Source organism: Neoarius graeffei, chromosome 27 (genome assembly GCF_027579695.1).
Source record: "Neoarius graeffei isolate fNeoGra1 chromosome 27, fNeoGra1.pri, whole genome shotgun sequence".
Taxonomy (NCBI): domain Eukaryota; kingdom Metazoa; phylum Chordata; class Actinopteri; order Siluriformes; family Ariidae; genus Neoarius; species Neoarius graeffei.
The window spans coordinates 41,876,825-41,896,615 of NC_083595.1; the positions used below are offsets into that span (position 1 = coordinate 41,876,825).

General features: G+C 42.2%; 1 protein-coding gene across 1 annotated transcript in view; it reads right to left on the minus strand.

Annotated features, from left to right (window-relative positions):
* The window catches only part of si:ch73-314g15.3 (uncharacterized protein LOC368688 homolog), a 33,868-nt gene that overhangs the window by 2,270 nt on the left and 11,807 nt on the right, over window positions 1-19,791 (minus strand). Inside the window, exons 5-11 of the mRNA XM_060912084.1 lie at window positions 13,850-13,947; window positions 7,630-7,779; window positions 7,207-7,374; window positions 7,043-7,112; window positions 6,882-6,960; window positions 3,694-3,847; window positions 32-136 (exon numbers count right to left, since the gene is read on the minus strand). Coding sequence (XP_060768067.1) covers window positions 32-136; window positions 3,694-3,847; window positions 6,882-6,960; window positions 7,043-7,112; window positions 7,207-7,374; window positions 7,630-7,779; window positions 13,850-13,947 — 824 coding nt within the window. The remainder of the gene's footprint in view (window positions 1-31; window positions 137-3,693; window positions 3,848-6,881; window positions 6,961-7,042; window positions 7,113-7,206; window positions 7,375-7,629; window positions 7,780-13,849; window positions 13,948-19,791) is intronic.

Genomic DNA, 19,791 nt, shown 5'->3' on the forward strand with positions numbered 1-19,791 from the left:
GTGCGACAAATTATAGCAGTTTTACAGATACCTCCTCTGTCATCCCTGCTGTCTTCCTTCCCTCGATGTTGAACGGAGGCTTCAAATACCCTTTGAAATGCAATTTAACCAAGTCGTGGAATGTTGCCAGGCAATCCTGGAGAAAAGACACAGAGATGGCCAAACCTGCTGGACTGAAAAATCTGAAGCGCTTTAAAGAAATATACAAAACATAATGCACATATCAGATCGTTCTACTGTAACTACAAGATTGCAAATTGAGATTTGTTTCCTAGTCACGTACAGTGGGGCAAAAAAGTATTTAGTCAGTCACCAATTGTGCAAGTTCTCCCACTTAAAAAGATGAGAGAGGCCTGTAATTTTCATCATAGGTATACCTCAACTATGAGAGACAAAATGAGAAAAAAAAATCCAGAAAATCACTGTCTGATTTTTAAATAAATTTATTTGCAAATTATGGTAGAAAATAAGCATTTGGTCAATAACAAAAGTTCATCTCAATACTTTGTTGGCAATGACAGAGGTCAAACGTTTTCTGTAAGTCTTCACAAGGTTTTCACACACTGTTGCTGGTATTTTGGCCCATTCCTCCATGCAGATCTCCTCTAGAGCAGTGATGTTTTGGGGCTGTCGCTGGGCAACACGGACTTTCAACTCCCTCCAAAGATTTTCTATGGGGTTGAGATCTGGAGACTGGCTAGGCCACTCCAGAACCTTGAAATGCTTCTTACGAAGCCGCTCCTTCGTTGCCCGGGCAGTGTGTTTGGGATCATTGTCATGCTGAAAGACCCAGCCACGTTTCATCTTCAATGCCCTTGCTGATGGAAGGAGGTTTTCACTCAAAATCTCACGATACATGGTCCCATTCATTCTTTCCTTTACACGGATCAGTCGTCCTGGTCCCTTTGCAGAAAAACAGCCCCAAAGCATGATGTTTCCACCCCCATGCTTCACAGTAGGTATGGTGTTCTTTGGATGCAACTCAGCATTCTTTCTCCTCCAAACACGACAAGTTGAGTTTTTACCAAAAAGTTCTATTTTGGTTTCATCTGACCATATGGCATTCTCCCAATCCTCTTCTGGATCATCCAAATGCTCTCTAGCAAACTTCAGACGGGCCTGGACATGTACTGGCTTAAGCAGGGGGACACGTCGGACACTGCAGGATTTGAGTCCCTGGCGGCGTAGTGTGTTACTGATGGTAGCCTTTGTTACTTTGGTCCCAGCTCTCTGCAGGTCATTCACTAGGTCCCCCCCGTGTGGTTCTGGGATTTTTGCTCACCGTTCTTGTGATCATTTTGACCCCACGGGGTGAGATCTTGCGTGGAGCCCCAGATCGAGGGAGATTATCAGTGGTCTTGTATGTCTTCCATTTTCTAATTATTGCTCCCACAGTTGATTTCTTCACACCAAGCTGCTTACCTATTGCAGATTCAGTCTTCCCAGCCTCGTGCAGGTCTGCAATTTTGTTTCTGGTGTCCTTTGACAGCTCTTTGGTCTTGGCCATAGTGGAGTTTGGAGTGTGACTGTTAGAGGTTGTGGACAGGTGTCTTTTATACTGATAACGAGTTCCATTAATACAGGTAATGAGTGGAGGACAGAGGAGCCTCTTAAAGAAGTTGTTACAGGTCTGTGAGAGCCAGAAATCTTGCTTGTTTGTAGGTGACCAAATACTTATTTTACCGAGGAATTTACCAATTAATTCATTAAAAATCCTACACTGTGATTTCCTGGATTCTTTCCCCCATTCTGTCTCTCATAGTTGAAGTGTACCTATGATGAAAATTACAGGCCTCTCTCATCTTTTTAAGTGGGAGAACTTGCACAATTGGTGGCTGACTAAATACTTTTTTGCCCCACTGTATGTGTATCAGTTTCCTATCATAAAACATTACCTGAGAAAATAGAAGAAGCTCTTTTGTAGTACTGCGTACTGTAGTGTGACTAGTGATGGACACGATAATAAGAATACTGCTCAAAATGCGCAGTAAAATGATCGAGTGTGCCAATATTTTAAACTTGCTGAAAATCTGAGTGCTGTTAAAATAAATCACAAATGCCATTCTCTCGGATACATAGTGCATTAGATACGCAGGTATACCCTGTGTAAGGAACATACAGTGGTGCTTGAAAGTTTGTGAACCCTTTAGAATTTTCTATATTTCTGCATAAATATGACCTAAAACATGATGAGATTTTCACACAAGTCCTAAAAGTAGATAAAGAGAACCCAGTTAAACAAATGAGACAAAAAATATGATACTTGGCCATTTATTTATTGAGGAAAATGATCCAATATTACATATCTATGAGTGGCAAAAGTATGTGAACCTTTGCTTTCAGTATCTGGTGTGACCCCCTTGTGCAGCAATAACTGCAACTAAACGTTTGCGGTAACTGTTGATCAGTCCTGCACACCGGCTTGGAGGAATTTTAGCCCGTTCCTCCGTACAGAACAGCTTCAGCTCTGGGATGTTGGTGGGTTTCCTCACACGAACTGCTCGCTTCAGGTCCTTCCACAACATTTCCATTGGATTAAGGTCAGGACTTTGACTTGGCCATTCCAAAACATTCACTTTATTCTTCTTTAACCATTCTTTGGTAGAACGACTTGTGTGCTTAGGGTTGTTGTCTTGCTGCATGACCCACCTTCTCTTGAGATTCAGTTCATGGACAGATGTCCTGACATTTTTCCTTTAAAATTCACTGGTATAATTCAGAATTCATTGTCCCATCAATGATGGCAAGCTGTCCTGGCCCAGATGCAGCAAAACAGGCCCAAACCATGATACTACCACAATCATGTTTCACAGATGGGATAAGGTTCTTATGCTGGAATGCAGTGTTTTCCTTTCTCCAAACATAACGCTTCTCATTTAAACCAAAGTTCTATTTTGGTCTCATCCGTGCACAAAACATTTTTCCAATAGCCTTCTGGCTTGCCCATGTGATCTTTAACAAACTGCAGACGAGCAGCAATGTTCTTTTTGGAGAGCAGTGGCTTTCTCCTTGCAACCCTGCCATGCACACCATTGTTGTTCAGTGAGTGTTCTCCTGATGGTGGACTCATGAACATTAGCCAATGTGAGAGAGGCCTTCAGTTGCTTAGAAGTTACCCTGGGGTCCTTTGTGACCTCGCCGACTATTACATGCCTTGCTCTTGGAGTGATCTTTGTTGGTCGACAACTCCTGGGGAGGGTAACGATGGTCTTGAATTTCCTCCACCTCTACACAATCTGTCTGACTGTGGAGTCCAAACTCTTTAGAGATGGTTTTGTAACCTTTTCCAGCCTGATGAGCATCAACAACGCTTTTTCTGAGGTCCTCAGTAATCTCCTTTGTTCGTGCCATGATACACTTCCAAAAACATGTGTTGTGAAGATCAGACTTTGATAGATCTCTGTTCTTTAAATGAAACAAATAAAATTTGTGATTTGGCTTAACTTGAAGATATTTTTTCCCAGAAATTCTGAGACAGTTGCATCTGAATATTCAATGATCTCCACTATTTCTAGATTTGCCAATACATCCAAACTTGGCACTGAAACCAACATAATGTGGAATGATGGGAATTTAAATGACCCATGACGATACTGTCTGGTTGAAAAGTGCCATTAATATGAATGTAATAAAAACCTGGACAGAAACAAACATGGGAAAGGTAGCACTTATTTTTGGACTGATTATTCTTACCCGTTCCTCCTTGGAGCAAATGTAAGTGAACCATCGGAGTCCTGCAGCCACATGTGTTATCTCATCAGCATAAATCACCTCCAGGATTTTTACGGAGCTTGCGTCTCCTTGCACTGCAAAGCGGGACAGTGTCTGAGGATGCACGTCTAAGCCCCTAAGAAATCCCACAAAAAAAACAAAACAGTGAGTGTACTGAATTGGAATGGAATTTTTCAGACATGGGTTTAAAGCTAGACAGCCTTGCTATTTCATAAAATCGGTGAAATTTAGCTCCCTCTGAAATGTAGTCATTGTGATACATGCTTATTTCTGTCATATCTCACAAAATATCAGGCCATTCTGTGGCTGGGAAGTTATTTAATTTGAGGGGATTCCCGAGCAAATAATGTGCATGAAATTGCTCGCTTCGCGCAGTCAAGCAGACACAGAAAATCCGTGTGCGCATGCGCAGGTTTACCTTGACCGTGCACTGACAGTTCCATCATTCTGTCGCTAAATGAACAGCTGATCACACCGAGGTGCTCGCTGACCACCGACATTTATTAGTTTGGTCCTGCGTTTCCGTTCCTTCACAACATAACTTTTCTTCTTGCTTTCCGTTACTGTAATTGGTCTTTCTGTTTCATTCGCACACTCGCGTCCTCCATTTTTCTCTCCTGTTTCAAATTTGTATCCCACAATGCCTTGCGCAAACGGGGAAAGCCCACCACATGACGCAGCATCTTGAATTGGGTCATGGTGAAGCAGGAAAAAATAGCAGAGAATTTAGGGCCACAGTGTTCTATTTAAGAAATAAATAAATAAATAAATAAATAAATAAAAGAATAAAATTGTTAGTCTGTGACTTGAATGCAGTAGCTTTTGGTCCATTAAACAAAAATAAAATCAGGGAGAATTCTTTTTATGACCTACACTTGAAAAATCTGAAAGGCAGTCTACCTTTAAAGGTGCAGTCTGTAATTTTTTAAAGTGTTTTTACACCCAAGTGAATGTTCATCGAATTTCAAATATACTGAAAAAACTAAAATTCTGTAAAACAATACTGACACAGAATTGGCTACGTTCTTGATTTTAAGCTTCTGTTTATAATTTTCTGGCCCAGAAATGAGCTCTACAATCAGAAGGGTGCTGCTCAGCTTTGCTTCATTTTTAGGAAACTCATGAGCCATGCATGGCTTCTAGAGACGGCATGGGTTTGGACAGGGCCGCTGACAGCTTTGGCTGGGCCCGGGACAAAATGCTCTGAATGGGCCCCCCCAACAAGCCCCCCACCCCACCCCCCGGGCCAACCCACACACACACACACACACACACCTCTCTTATCCCAGTCTGTACTCACTCCAACCCTTAAATGACAGGTATTCAAAAACCATTCAACCGGTCAACAACCATTTCATTTTAGCATTTCAACATTTTTACAGTTTTAACATTTTAACATTTCCTTAGTCTGCAACTATTCAGGTGCGAAATGCAATGCGCCGGACTTTTGTTGTGCGTGCGTACTGTCCAGTGTGAAAAGCAGAGAAGAACACACCGCTCGAGAAACGGCGGGATATGATTGCGGGCTAATGTGAATATTCTTAGCTTCAATCAGATATATGAAACACAATGTTATTAAGCCGTTGTGGTTATGAAATGATTCAATGCCCTGTGCGTTTGATATGGTGTTCAGTGTGACTTGCTCTCCCCTTGTTTGTAACATGAATTGCGTGCCGCGCGTGCCTTGGTTGGGGTTACTTTACGGGGCTGGAAAAAGTTGGCTGTGTCTTACCCAGTGATGGGAATAACGGCGTTAGAAATAAACGGCGTTACTTTTTTTAGTAACGAGTAATCTAACTAATTACTTTTTACATCGTTATAACGCCGTTCCCGTTACTTACAATAAAATACTATGCGTTACTTTATTAAAGCTGTTCTCATCTGGCACGCTGCTCGTTCAGCCTTTCTTTACTCTGCTTTCGTGTGGGGCGGGGAGACGCGAGACAACAGCACAGTAAGCCAATCAGAGTAGATTTGGACAACATACGTAGGTAGGCCACGCCTACTGCACTACTGTGCACGCTCTTTCAATCGGAAGACACAGCGATGGCGAGCGGTCAGCCCAGCACTGCGCTTTCACATTGGAAATACAGCCATTACTTTTCATTACTTGAAATAAAAGGCAAGAGTGTTTACGTGCAATGCACATTATGTCGAGGAACAAAGCGTTTGTCCTCGTCAGTGGCCAGTAATTAGTAACATAATTTTAATAACTACAAAAATATATTACATTTGATAGATGTCTTATCTCACATTGTCCCACAAAAATATTAATATAGTGTAGATAACGTTACTAATCGGTTCTGTTAAGTGTCCATTTCAGTCATTAAACACATTTAACATTCACTTTTATTATGATTACACTAATTGAATTTGATTTTTTTTGAGGTGGAACAAAATGTAACGGAATAATTACTTTCCCTGGTAATTAGTTACTTTTATGACAAAGTAACTCCCTTACTAACTCAGTTACTTTTTGGGAAAAGTAACTAGTAACTATAACTAATTACTTTTTGAAAGTAACGTGCCCAACACTGGTCTTACCTGGCTCAGCTGCCCCACTGCCTTTGCTAGTACCTGCTGCATCATCCGAATCTTTTTTAAAATATTTATGCAGTGAGCCCCTGAGTCTCTTGGTTTCTTCCTCTCTTTTTCTCTTTTCTTTTCTGTGCTCCTGACTTGTGCATGTTGGCAAATGGCACGCACGCTGATTGTCGAAGCGCTATGATCGAACGATGTCGTTTTTTCCCCCTTAATCAAAGAGTCAGACCAAACCATTTTTGCATTAGGGGTGGTAGGGGGTTCTTGATGCCTTTTTCAAAGACAATAAAGGCAAAAGATCTAGAAATCATTTATTGAATGCAAATATAGCACATTTCTCCCCCAAATCAACACATTTTGAAATTAAATAAAAATAATCGCAACTTCATGAGAGCCCAGTTCTGGGCCCTCCCCATTCCTGGGCCCGGGACAACATACCCGTTTGTCCCCCCCTGTCGGCGGGCCTGGGTTTGGACTAAACTAAGGTTGTTGCAAGCAACAGAGGGCTCGAAATTTATATTGCAAGCAGCAGAGGTCTCTAATCATTACAAATTGCTCCTTTAAAATGCTTAACTTTTAACGAAAGTCTGACAATATCTGTGGAGTACCTAGCCTCATGGACCATGTGTACGATAGCCAGCCTAGCCAGAAGATCATGTGACGTTTCTGCTGCTGACTGCCACAAACCTGTAAAGACAAAACATCTTCATCACTCACAATCCAGCTTCACTGAAACCATGCAGAGATTTAAGACAAACAGCCTTCTCACCGTTATGTACTGGAAGAGCACCAAAAGAGCTGCCGAGCTCCTTGATCCTTTGCTCTAATAATTCATAATGCTGATGAAAATAAAAACAGGTTATACTATAGCCTAATCAGATAACAAACCAAAGTTGATTTGAACTCGTACAGAAATCATGTTAAGAGCCCAACCTTGGCTTCATCGCTGGCTACTTTGACAAAGTCGCTGAAGAACTCTCGTGGCAGAGTCTCTCCGGAGCTCAGCTTGACTGTAGAGAATCGAGCGATGATATCCCACGAGAGGTCAATAGCCCACTGCTCTATGTTAGCCAGAGAATGAAGCAAAGCAATTCTGCTTGCCTACAAAGACAGAAATAAACTGGACATCACCAATCATCTCGATTTTCTGGAATGATCATCACAAGAAGGTGTTAGAATGAGTTGGACCTAAAATGCCAAAGCTATATTTTACCTGCTGGATGAAAAGGTTATAGCATACAAAATATGTTATTGTGTTGTGACATATCGTCCCATATTTCATGGAAAGCTATAAAAGCTTCCTGGTTTGTTTATTAATTCAACACCTCTGACTCCCCTTGGTGATGCTGTGCGTACCTGTGTGCCTCCTTTGCCACGTTTGATTTTGCCCGGCTCCACCACAGTCAGATTATCTATTCTGCTCGGCTGAGCCGGTGGTGCACATTCACCAAGCTCTGTTATTTCCCCAGCGTCCCACCAGCTCTGCACTTGCTTCGTCAAAGCTACCTGGGATACAGAAAGGCATTGCAAGAATAACAAAAGGTTGCCTGGTAAACCTACAGTGAAGCTGAATTGTTGAGCAATGATGCAAATGCACACAAAAATTCTCGACAGGAATGTAGACACGACAATGCATGCTGTTGGAGTGATTATTTTTGTACAACAGCAGATCCTGAACAACACAAAGTGTTGAGTTCTTTTGGTAGCAAACTGCCAAGGACTGCAGTTTTTAAAACCAGGATGCCAAGGACATAGTAGCTCATCTGGCCTGCCATCAAAACAACCATGACGACCAGAACATCAAATAGAACTGAAATGTGACACTGTGCGAGAGGACCAACCTCCACGCTAGGGATGTTAACTGATGACCGTTTGACCGATGGTTGACCGAATCAACGTCAACCGGTTAATTTATTTTTGGTTGTCGGTTAAAAAAAAAAAATCGTTTTGAAGCTGCCGATTTTGGAGCGGAGAACCTGGAATTCTGTGTTGTAAACGCTTGGGGCATGCCATGCGGTATAAGGACGACAGCTGACAAATCAGAAACACCCATTCAGTCATGTCCCGCCCTCCCGCCCCAGTTGAAGACAGCTGCCACTCGGCGAAAGAAAAGTCTCAGTGTTGGATTACATTTTACTACGATGTTAACCAGGTACGTAACATCAAGGAAATTCTTGACTATCAAAGAAACAAGAACACGGCGCATGAATGAAGTCGATGGTTGATTAGTCTGGTGAATATTAATGTCAACGTAATAATAATACACAAGATCTGAACTAAAACCTGGTTACTCACTGATGTTACTTAGCATCAGACAGTTGCTATATTAGCTTAGCGGCTAATCAGCTCAGCTCCAGCTATTCCATTCCCAATGGCTGCGCACAATTAGCAGCCATGTAACCATAATATCAGTAGCTGGAAAACAATTGCAGTATGAGGTCTCTGCGTCTCACTTCGAAGAAAAGTGCCTAGTCCGTAGCAGTATGCAATATCAACACACAGCCTACTGCAGTTAACTGTAAACACCAGGGGCCGTATCCAGCGCTCGAAACTAACGGTGTCCCGATGTCCCGGGGACCATAAAAAATGTCATCGGGACACAAAATTATCATATCTGGGACAATCCTGGGACAATGGAAAAAAAAACAGATCTAGAAAAAAAGTTCTATATTAATATTATTTACAAAGCCGTAACACATACGTAGACATTCACCTAATTTGTCAATTTTAATTTTAAAACGTTAACAGCGAAAAATACATAGTAGCTACACTTTCGATGCACCTGCATCCGTAGGCTACAGAGCAGCGCATTCTGTTCTAGAATCTTCGGCCGGAGTCCGCATTATATGGACTTGGAATGGAATTGCTACCGCACACGCTGCGCCGACTCTTGCCAGAACAAAAATGCTTAAGTGGTTGAAGCGGACCGACCACGGGGAAGAAACTGAAAGCCCAGACATAACGTCTCCGGGACCTTCAGGATCCGAAGTGTCATCGCCTGGTCTGCAGGCAACGCTAGCAACTGAATGAACTTAATGAACACTGTTAGACACGTTATAAAATACAGCAGGAATGATGTGGATGATATTGACGGAAGATACCGTTCAACAGAATAAGTGAGTTTTCTTGGTGTCTTTCTAGTTCAGAAAGTTTAGTCAGTCAGCAGCACAACTAGGCTCGGACCTGGTACTATGTTGATGATGCTAACATTTGCACCCGGCAGCGAAAGTTCATAAAATGGATAACGGAAAGTTCATAAAAATGGATAACGGTAATGGATAATGGAAAGTTCATAAAAATGGATAACGGTAATGGTGAAAATTATAAGTTGGCCTTATAAGTGCCAACAGATATTCAAGGTATAAGTAGATGAAATGAACATAAAAGGGGTCTTATTTTCAACTAAAGTGTACTGCAGATGTAGGGAGTTGAAACATTTTCTGAATGAGCTAGTTGGCCCCTTTAAATAAACGGGTATCTATTCATACAGTGAGATCGCCAAAGTTTAATAAACTGAAAATGCAATAACTGTAATTTTGAAGTAGATGATGTATAGGACATGTGTCGCTTGTGTCTTGTGACTTATTGTAAAAATGATATAAAGGGTTCAAAATCGCATAGTTACAAATATAATAGTAACTTCATATGATGGGCGGCACGGTGGTGTAGTGGTTAGCGCTGTCGCCTCACAGCAAGAAGGTCCTGGGTTCGAGCCCCGGGGCCGGCGAGGGCCTTTCTGTGTGGAGTTTGCATGTTCTCCCCGTGTCCGCATGGGTTTCCTCCGGGTGCTCCGGTTTCCCCCACAGTCCAAAGACATGCAGGTTAGGTTAACTGGTGACTCTAAATTGAGCGTAGGTGTGAATGTGAGTGTGAATGGTTGTCTGTGTCTATGTGTCAGCCCTGTGATGACCTGGCGACTTGTCCAGGGTGTACCCCGCCTTTTGCCCGTGGTCAGCTGGGATGGGCTCCGGCTTGCCTGCGACCCTGTAGGGCAGGATAAAGCGGCTAGAGATAATGAGATGAGATGAGACTTCATATGATAATATTAACCACTGGTTATTTCAGAGAGGAAAAAAATGGGGACACTATTGCTTCCATTCGGGACAATACAACACAGAATTCGGGACCACTGGGGGACACAAAGAAAAAAAGTTAATTTCGAGCCCTGGCCGTATCGCTAAAACGTCCTATCTTCAATGAAAAGTTAAGATGGGACAAGTGTATGATAGGATTGTTTTCAATAGGCTACTCAATGCAAGCACCTGTAATGACTGAGCTAAAGCTTGCCGCTTAGAAAATGACGGCAATTTATTGAGAACATGTTCACACTGATATTTTTAATGCCAAGTTGCAACCTAACAAAAGTGCGTGCCCCTTGCTGACACGGCCATTTGTCCTCTGCTCCAATACAAACCTCTCGACATCAGTGCCGCGTTTGACTAAATGTTTCGCGCTGTAGAAAAGGTAATGTGAGTGGAGGGCAGCGACTGGGACTGAATGTGCGGATGCTCGCGGTTAGATTTAGAATAGATTCTAATAATTCCAATTCTAGAATTTTAAACTCATAGGTTAACCGACTTTAAAGGAACAGTCCACCGTACTTCCATAATGAAATATGTTCTTCTCTGAATTGAGACGAGCTGATCCGTACCTCTCCGAGCTTTGCGCGACCTCCCAGTCAGTCAGACGTGCTGTTACTCCTGTTAGCAATGTAGCTAGGCTCAGTATGGCCAATGGTATTTTTTGGGGCTGTAGTTAGATGCGACCAAACTCTTCCGCGTTTTTCCTGTTTACATAGGTTTATATGACCAGTGACATGAAACAAAGTTCAGTTACACAAATTGAAACGTGGCGATTTTCTATGCTATGGAAAGTCCGCACTATAATGACAGGCGTACTAACACCTTCTGCGCGCTTCGACAGCGCATTGATACCTTCACTCCTCTTCGGGCACAGCCAGGCGGGCGAATGCCCTGGTCCGTCCGCCCTGTCTAAAAAAATGGTACAACTCAAGCCCCATGATAAAACTGGGACTTTGTCATTTTTTCAGCCTAAGGCCCATGGTAAAAATGGGACGTTGTCATTTTTCCGCATGAGGCCCATGGTAAAACCACACTTCCAGGAGGGGCTGCCGTCTGCCTCCCAAGCCGGCCGAGAGCGCTCCTCGTCGGGCACGGCCAGGCGGGCGAATGCCCTGGTCCGTCTGCCCTGTCCAAAAAAAAAAATGGTACAACTCCGAGTGATGGTATCAATGCGCTGCCGAAGCGCGCAGAAGGTGTTAGTACGCCTGTCATTATAGTGCGGACTTTCCATAGCATAGAAAATCGCCACGTTTCAATTTGTGTAACTGAACTTTGTTTCATATCACTGGTCATATAAACCTATGTAAACAGGAAAAACGCGGAAGAGTTTGGTCGCATCTAACTACAGCCCCAAAAAATACCATTGGCCATGCTGAGCCTAGCTACATTGCTAACAGGAGTGACAGCGCGTCTGACTGACTGGGAGGTCGCGCAAAGCTCGGAGAGGTACGGATCAGCTCGTCTCAATTCAGATAAGAACATATTTCATTATGGAAGTACGGTGGACTGTTCCTTTAACCGGCTAATGAGGCTCAGTGGTCGGTCAAGATTTTTTTTTAGTTTTCGCCATCCCTACTCCACACCAAACTGTTTACAACAGGAAAATCAACAAAGGACTAAATTTTGTTCCCTGAGGGAAGATCAACCCAAAACATCGATCAGAACTGAATTCGCATGATAAATGAGAGAGGAGATACAATTCTAGTCAGAAGAAAATGTGTTAAGTTGACCTAATTACTAATTTGTTCGCAAAAAACGCACAATACAATGAGCAAGTGTTGTGCAGAAGGTCTAGTTCTTTCAAAGAAAACAATCAGAACTGAAATCCACTGAGAAGTGAAGGAGGAGACACGATTTAACTGAAAAAGTTGTAAACAATTTGTTTCCAACAAGAAAATCAACAAACAAATGACCGAGTTTTGTTACCCGATGGAAGATCGACCCAAAACATCGATCAGAACTGAAATTGGGTGAGAACCGTGAGAGGAGATACAATTCTAATGAGAAGTCCCAAGATTCGTTACGTTGACCTAATTAGCAGTTCGTTCGCAAAAATTTGACAATACGACGACCAAGCGTTGTGTAGAATGACTAGTTCTTTCAAATAAAACAAACGGAACGGAAATCCATTGAAAATTGATGGAGGGGATACGATTTCACTGAAAATAAACAAAGTGGTAAACAAATTGTTTACAACAGGAAAATAGCCAAGTTTTGTTCCTCACAAGATGATCTACCCAAAACATCGATCAGAACTGGAATCGGATGAGAAACGAGAGAGGAGATACAATTCTAGTGAGAGGCCTGGAAAATTTGCTCATTTTGCCTGATTAGTAACTCATCTCATTCATTCTCATCTCATTATCTCTAGCCGCTTTATCCTTCTACAGGGTCGCAGGCAAGCTGGAGCCTATCCCAGCCGACTACGGGCGAAAGGCGGGGTACATTAGTAACTCGTTAGCAAAAAAAAAAAAAATTGACAAAACAACGACCAGGCGGCACGGTGGTGTAGTGGTTAACGCTGTCGCCTCACAGCAAGAAGGTCCTGGGTTCGAGCCCCATGGCCGGCGAGGGCCTTTCTGTGTGGAGTTTGCATGTTCTCCCCGTGTCCGCGTGGGTTTCCTCCGGGTGCTCCGGTTTCCCCCACAGTCCAAAGACATGCAGGTTAGGTTAACTGGTGACTCTAAATTGACCGTAGGTGTGAATGTGAGTGTGAATGGTTGTCTGTGTCTATGTGTCAGCCCTGTGATGACCTGGCGACTTGTCCAGGGTGTACCCCGCCTTTCGCCCGTAGTCAGCTGGGATAGGCTCCAGCTTGCCTGCGACCCTGTAGAACAGGATAAAGCGGCTAGAGATAATGAGATGAGATGAGATGAGACAACGACCAAGTTTTGTGCGAAGTGATGAGTTCTTTTAAACAAAAACAATCAGAACGGAAATCCGTGCAGAACCGACGGAGCAGATACGATTTAACTGAATTGTGTACGATGGACAGATGACGGAAATTACACTGAATTTTTATCCTTTTATCGTTACATTTAATGCTGTGGAACATCTGTAAAGCAGGTTAGTTCCTGCTCTCACTCCTGTTATAGCAGTGATAGGCTTGTGGCTTGTAAGAGAACAATTGCTTATCTATTTTTCGATTTCTTTAATTAATAAGACAATTTGTCACGTTACAGAGAAACTGCAAAATACACAGCCCTTTATCCTGAAGACTTTCCCATGGCAGAGAAATTAAATAAACAGCTTTACCACTGATTACTACAAATCACGGACACTGGAGACATCTTCCGTAAAAATAACAAACATCTCTGCATTATTAGAAACCTGTGATTTGCCTTGCAGCCGCCACTACTGTCAGAGATATGCCGTTATCGAAAATTAATATCAACACCTCCCGCAGGAAAATAAAACCGCATCGATCATTCGCGGTCATGCAAAAACAATCATTCACCATTTCTGATTTTTTTTTCAAAAGGAGGAAAACTAACCTTTTCTAGTGGGTCTGGAGTGCAGAGGATTTTTGTGGCCCAGAAGCAGAGTGTATTTTCTGATGACTCTAACTTTGTTCCAATGGGTAACAAGGCATCTAGGGAAGGTTTCCAAACAAAAGAGGAGGTCCTTAAAATACACCGAGTTATGTAGCTTATTCTTCGACATATTTATATACCTTTTAATACACCAACCATTTAAGTGAACTTTGTAGATTTATAATGACTGTCAGTTCCACATCGATCAGTGTAAAAGGAACCACCATCAGTGCAAATGGATCAGTATGGAACAGATTTTTATTCGGATGATGCTTCATTCTCAGCACCGTAGCTGTAGTCGGAGTGTATCAGGTACAGCAGCACTGCTGGGATTTTAAAGGAGATACACAGTACCTTTTATTTTTAAATACATTTCTGAGTGGATAGTATCAGCATCCTTGACTCTTGTATGCTGCATAATTGTGAATAAAAAAATATATATATTTTTGAGAGTTAAAATCGATCACAAAGTTGGCAGTCGAACTGCCCCGCTGAGCCAGCCAGCCCTAGGTGGGTGACGTCACAGCGGGAACCGGTGCTACAGACCAAAGTCAAACTCGGCAGGAGAGAGTGGTTGCAATGGCCTCTTCGTTCGGATTTATTGGAGATTCCTCAGATAGTAATACATCTGACTGTGATAATCCTGAAATTGGAGTGTGTGTACATGCTACTGCTATACATGTAGAACCGTATCAGTTCGAACCATCGGAACGTGAATCTGATAGTAACACATCGGCCACGGAGGCCCCCACCTTACGAAATAAAGCCGGAGAACAAAGCCGTCTAGAGAATTGGATGGAATTGAACTGACAGTCTCATGTGACGCTCATTAAAACAGGATAGGCGTTATAACTTATGCAACATACATGTACATGCATGCATTTTCACTGATAAAACGTAAAAGGCTAATTAAATAATCAGATGAACTGAGAATCACATTCTGAAGCAAATTAAATAATCTTATACCGGTAACTTCAATACACAATACAAATTACATGTATTAATCTAAACCAGGGCTTTTCAAAGTGTGGGGCGCCAGAGTTCTTCAGGGGGGGCGCAACGTGAGAGACAAAATGGATCGGTTTTTAGCTGTCTATGGTTTTTAGTACCTAAAGCTACAGTGAGTGAGGAGACAAAGTCTGGGCCAAGCAAAAAAACAGAGCCTCCAGGATGTTGCGATTTGCAACTTCAGCGCAAATTCAACCAATCCCCGCGAATTCAGGGCGGTGTTGCAATTATATCCAATCACCGCAACTTTCCCGCAAATTTGACCAATCGTTGGCGTCGTCTTGAGGTGACGTCGACAAACTACCTTCCGCCTTACTTCCGTGTGTTCAAGAGAAGCAGCATGCACGTCGTGTTGCCAGATTGGATGATTTCAAGTGCATTTTGGCGGGTTTTGAACATATTTTGGACTGGAAAACGTCAGCAGTATCTGGCAACACTGAAAGTGTGTTATGTTTACAGTGAAGGACTGTGTGCACTTTATTTTTTTTTTTACTTAATACAAGAAGTTAATGGATGCCAACATTTTTGCCAAAATGGTATTTTATTTTCCATTGTTTAGGCAGCTTCAGCATCATACTGTGAGATTCTGTTCAAATTGTTTTTTTCTTCTATGAAGCCTGAGCCATTTATTTTATTAGTTTATAATTATTGTTTAATTTAGTCTTCAGGAGAGACTGCCTGCACACAGTACTAGTATTAATAGGTTTTTTTTTTCTTACATGAAAGCTGAGGCATTTATATTATATTTTAAGGTAACTTCATGTTGTGCTGTGAGGTTCTATGCACTTTAACTTTTGAACCAACAGGTGCATTTGGATAAGTAAAGCCTATTTTTCTGCATTTTTGTAGTCCTGGTAATCTTTTATATTGGTAAATTGTTTATAGGGCCATTTCTCTTTGTTTTTTTAATCAATAGTTTTTCAGTAATAACTTAATATTTAACATATCACTCAATTTTAATCACAAAAAGAGAAAATCGCAACAATTTCTCGCAACTTTCACTTCCTCCCGCAATGTAATCGCAACAAAAACCTAAAAAACACCGCAACTTTCATCGCAATTTTTTGGAAAACCCCCCGCAACATCAGACATTTTAGCCCACAACAATCACAAAAAAGGCCCGCGGAATCCTGGGGGACTGGAAAAAGGAGGAAGTATGACCACAATTATTTAAAGTTTGGATTTTCATGGACTGGATCTGAAGATGCTCCACTGCCACAGTGTGTTGTCTGCCAAGAGATGCTAGCTAACGATGCTATGGGATGTTTAAAATGTGTCAAACAAGATGTTTTAAAAAGCACAGATGTTTAAAATGTGAAAAAGAAAAAAATAATGTGTACAACAACCATTTTTTTAAAAATACGAATGGAACATTAACTATAGCAACAACAAAAATTGTAAGGGGGGGCGCTGTTGTTTATTTGCTCTCCGGGGGGGGGGGGGCTGACTCTCCCACACTTTGAAAACCCCTGGTCTAAATGCAGGTAAATGACGAGTGTTGTTGTTTTGTTGTTATGTAACTAAATAAGAGTCGCATCTTACCCGTCTGCGTTCTCGCTTCCTGAAGGCCGAGCTTGTGGCCGATTGTTTCAAAACAATCTGACTTTCAGCTCTTCATTCATTCGTTTCTTCCACGCAAGAGTGAGATATTGCTGCTGAGGTAAGCATATCCAGCGGAGAAATCTGACAACTGGTCCAGCCATTCTCTGTTTTCTCTATACTGAGTACTCCGTCATTACTGCTCAGCTCACACTCCAGGAGAACTAGTGCAACTGAACTTACTTTCCTTTTCTTGTAGTTTTCTTTTCCTTTAATTGTTGGTACTGCACCCTCTCAGTACGGGCTTATAGCCAACGCTCCTCAACAGACCAGAGGTTTCATAAGAGTCCTCAGTAAAATGTGCAGAGCAGAGGAGATACCACTTTGTAGGCGCCCAATCCGTGAATTTCTTGCAAAACGCGTCCAAACCTTTGCAGTTTGAACCATGAATGCAACGTAAATCCACCTTCTGTCGTGTTGCTGCTAGGGCTGGGCGATTCACCCCAAAAAAAAAAACCTTCGATTTTTTAATAAAAAACTCGATTCACGATTCGATTCAATGACCACCTTCAAAATAAAATGACTGCTCACGGTAAATGTATTTCCAAAACACATTTATTTTCATAAGAGGCTTCAATAACTGTATTCAGCAAAAAAAAGTGCTTGTGCACTGTAGTTTTATGGACCCGCACTACAATGAGCTATTAAAGAGCCCAAAGCCTGAGGTAACACATCCAATAAAAAAACTCAACTGTTAATTTTAAAGAAGTGCAAACATTCTTCATAAGGCCAGTTGTTGTCTTTCATGGCTTTAATTACGTTGGAGCCGCTGTCGGTTGTGATGCAGGTCAGTCGCTCCTCGGGAAGGCTCCAGCTGCTGAGTGCATCTTTTAACTCGAGAGCTATGCTTTCGCCTGTATGATCCTGCGGGAAGTATGAGGTTTGTAGACACACACTTCGAATTTTCCAACTTTCGTTGACGTAGTGAACCGTAAGGCTCATGTACGGCTGCATGGTTCGACTAGACCACAAGTCCGTAGTGGCAGCATAAAAATCAATTCCTTGCAACTCGCTTAACACCTTCTGTCGAGTAAGATTGTACAGTTGAGGAAGCGCAACACCCGAAAAGTACTTGCGGCTAGGAACGTTGTACCGAGCATCCAGAACCTTTAGCATATGCTGAAACCCCCTCTTCTCTACTGAATAAATCGGAAGCATGTCGGTGGCTATGAAGTATGTAATTGCATCCGTAATAGCTTTCCATCTTGCCCCACTCTTCTCGTACGGGACACAGCTTGAAAAGCTTTGCGGTAGAGTGGATTGTTTGGCAGATGTTGACTTAGCAGTGGAAGTACGGCTAGGAATGCTTTCTTTCCGTAGAACGCAGCATTTCTCCCATTCGGCGGGATGTTTTCGTTTCAAGTGTTGAAACAGATTTGTCGTGCTGCTGCAGGTAACGACAACTGGTTTCAGACACACTTTGCAAAGCGGTGTTGTTTGCTTTTCATCTGTTTCAGCAAAGCGGTACCAGTTCCAGATTACTGATGTAGTTGTGCCTATTTTGGGCAGGAGCCTCTCTTTCTCATCGTCTTCACTCGCCATGTTTGTTTGAACTAGAGAAACTGCAGGACGTGTACGGAAAGCCTCGAGGGTTCTTTGGCGAATGTAAAAATGCGTGCGCTGCGGGCTTGCGGCCTGGAAATTGATGTCGGGACAGTGGATTGGTGAATATAAAAATGACATGCGTGCACCATGGTCTTGGAAACATGAACGACAAAGGATAGTGCATTGGCGAATGTAAAAAATGATATGCCTGCGCCGTGGGCTATAAAACATGAGCGACACATAGACAGTGGATAAATAAATAAATAAATAAACCGTAAAACTCGAGTTTCTTAAAAAATGAATCGATTTCACGTGCCCACTCGATTTTAAAACCGCATCGATTTTTTGCCCAGGCCTAGTTGCTGCACCCGCCAGCAACACATCTATGTGGCATGGCGATAAATTAGCGCAAAACGGAGGATCGGCGTTGCAGTCAGCTCTGTGTTTTAGTATAGCAAAAATGGCGATGAGACCGATAGCCTTCCTGCTGTGACGTCACAGATGTCAAGGTCATTCACTCGGACCGCTACCTATATAAAATCACTTTAATCGTAAAAATTACTATATTCGATTTATTGTTAACGCTTAAAACTATTCCTATGCCATTCATGAGGTCTCAAGGCATTTATAAACAAAAAGTGAGGCCATGGTTCTGCGTATCTCCTTTAAACATCTTGCTATCATGGCTGATGACACTGTAGTGTGATAGACTGTTGGAGGAATAACGTTAATCAAATAGTGCATGGAAAAATGAGCTATAGCATCTAACTGTACACTGTCAAGGTGGATGTGCCAAAAATATTGATTGGTAAATATACAACATACCAGCACCACCCAAACTGACAAGCGGTACATGAAACTATCAGTAATAAAAGAGATATATAGAGGATACTACATGGTTGTGCAAAGATATGAAGTTCATCTCCGAGCGGTGAACATATTCACGAGCAAGTGAAGCGAACAAGCGAAAATATTTTCAATATGAGAAGATAAAGTTCATATCTTCATGCAACCGTGTAATGTTCTTTATATTATATTATATGGACACATCCACAAAAAAATATACAAATTAATCTAAAGAATTTTCATTTTGAACTGGCTCGCCATTTTGACAACGCGCATCCAGTCAGTGGGAAAACACTGGGAGTGACATCATCGGCGTGAAATATCAAGAATTATTATCCATACAGGACACTTTTTCAATGGAATAAAAATGTGTTCTATTCCCTTCTAGCAGATTTCATTCACTTGGTTTGATAGCATATCGCTTATCCTACATGTATTACGTCACTCTACCCAATGGAGAATGAGCGTTGAATATGGTTTACGATACTGCATGGTTGTCAAGACAACATGACGTCACATGTCCGAGACATAAAACTTCCAGGCTAGCGAGCGACTGGGACAACTTGTAAACGAACACAACTACCAGGTTTGTGTCGTTAAAAATGGAAGATTTTGAGAGAATTTTGGCTGCCGGTTCACTCCGTTGTGTGTAGTTGTCGATGTTGATTTTAAAAGTAACTAAGTAAATTACATAGGTAAATGAATACTTTAGTATGAGTGAAAAATACTGTGGAGCGTGTGCATGGAAGAAGTCTGTAGATGGAAATCTTAGTTTCTCGGTTGTTAGCCTGTGCTAGGAGCGCTCGGTAGTACTGGCTTGACTGTGCTAGCGTTGGCCTTCGCGGACACTATTGATGAACGCTACACCGGCTGGAAGGTAACTGGACTGCCGTGCTAACAGCATC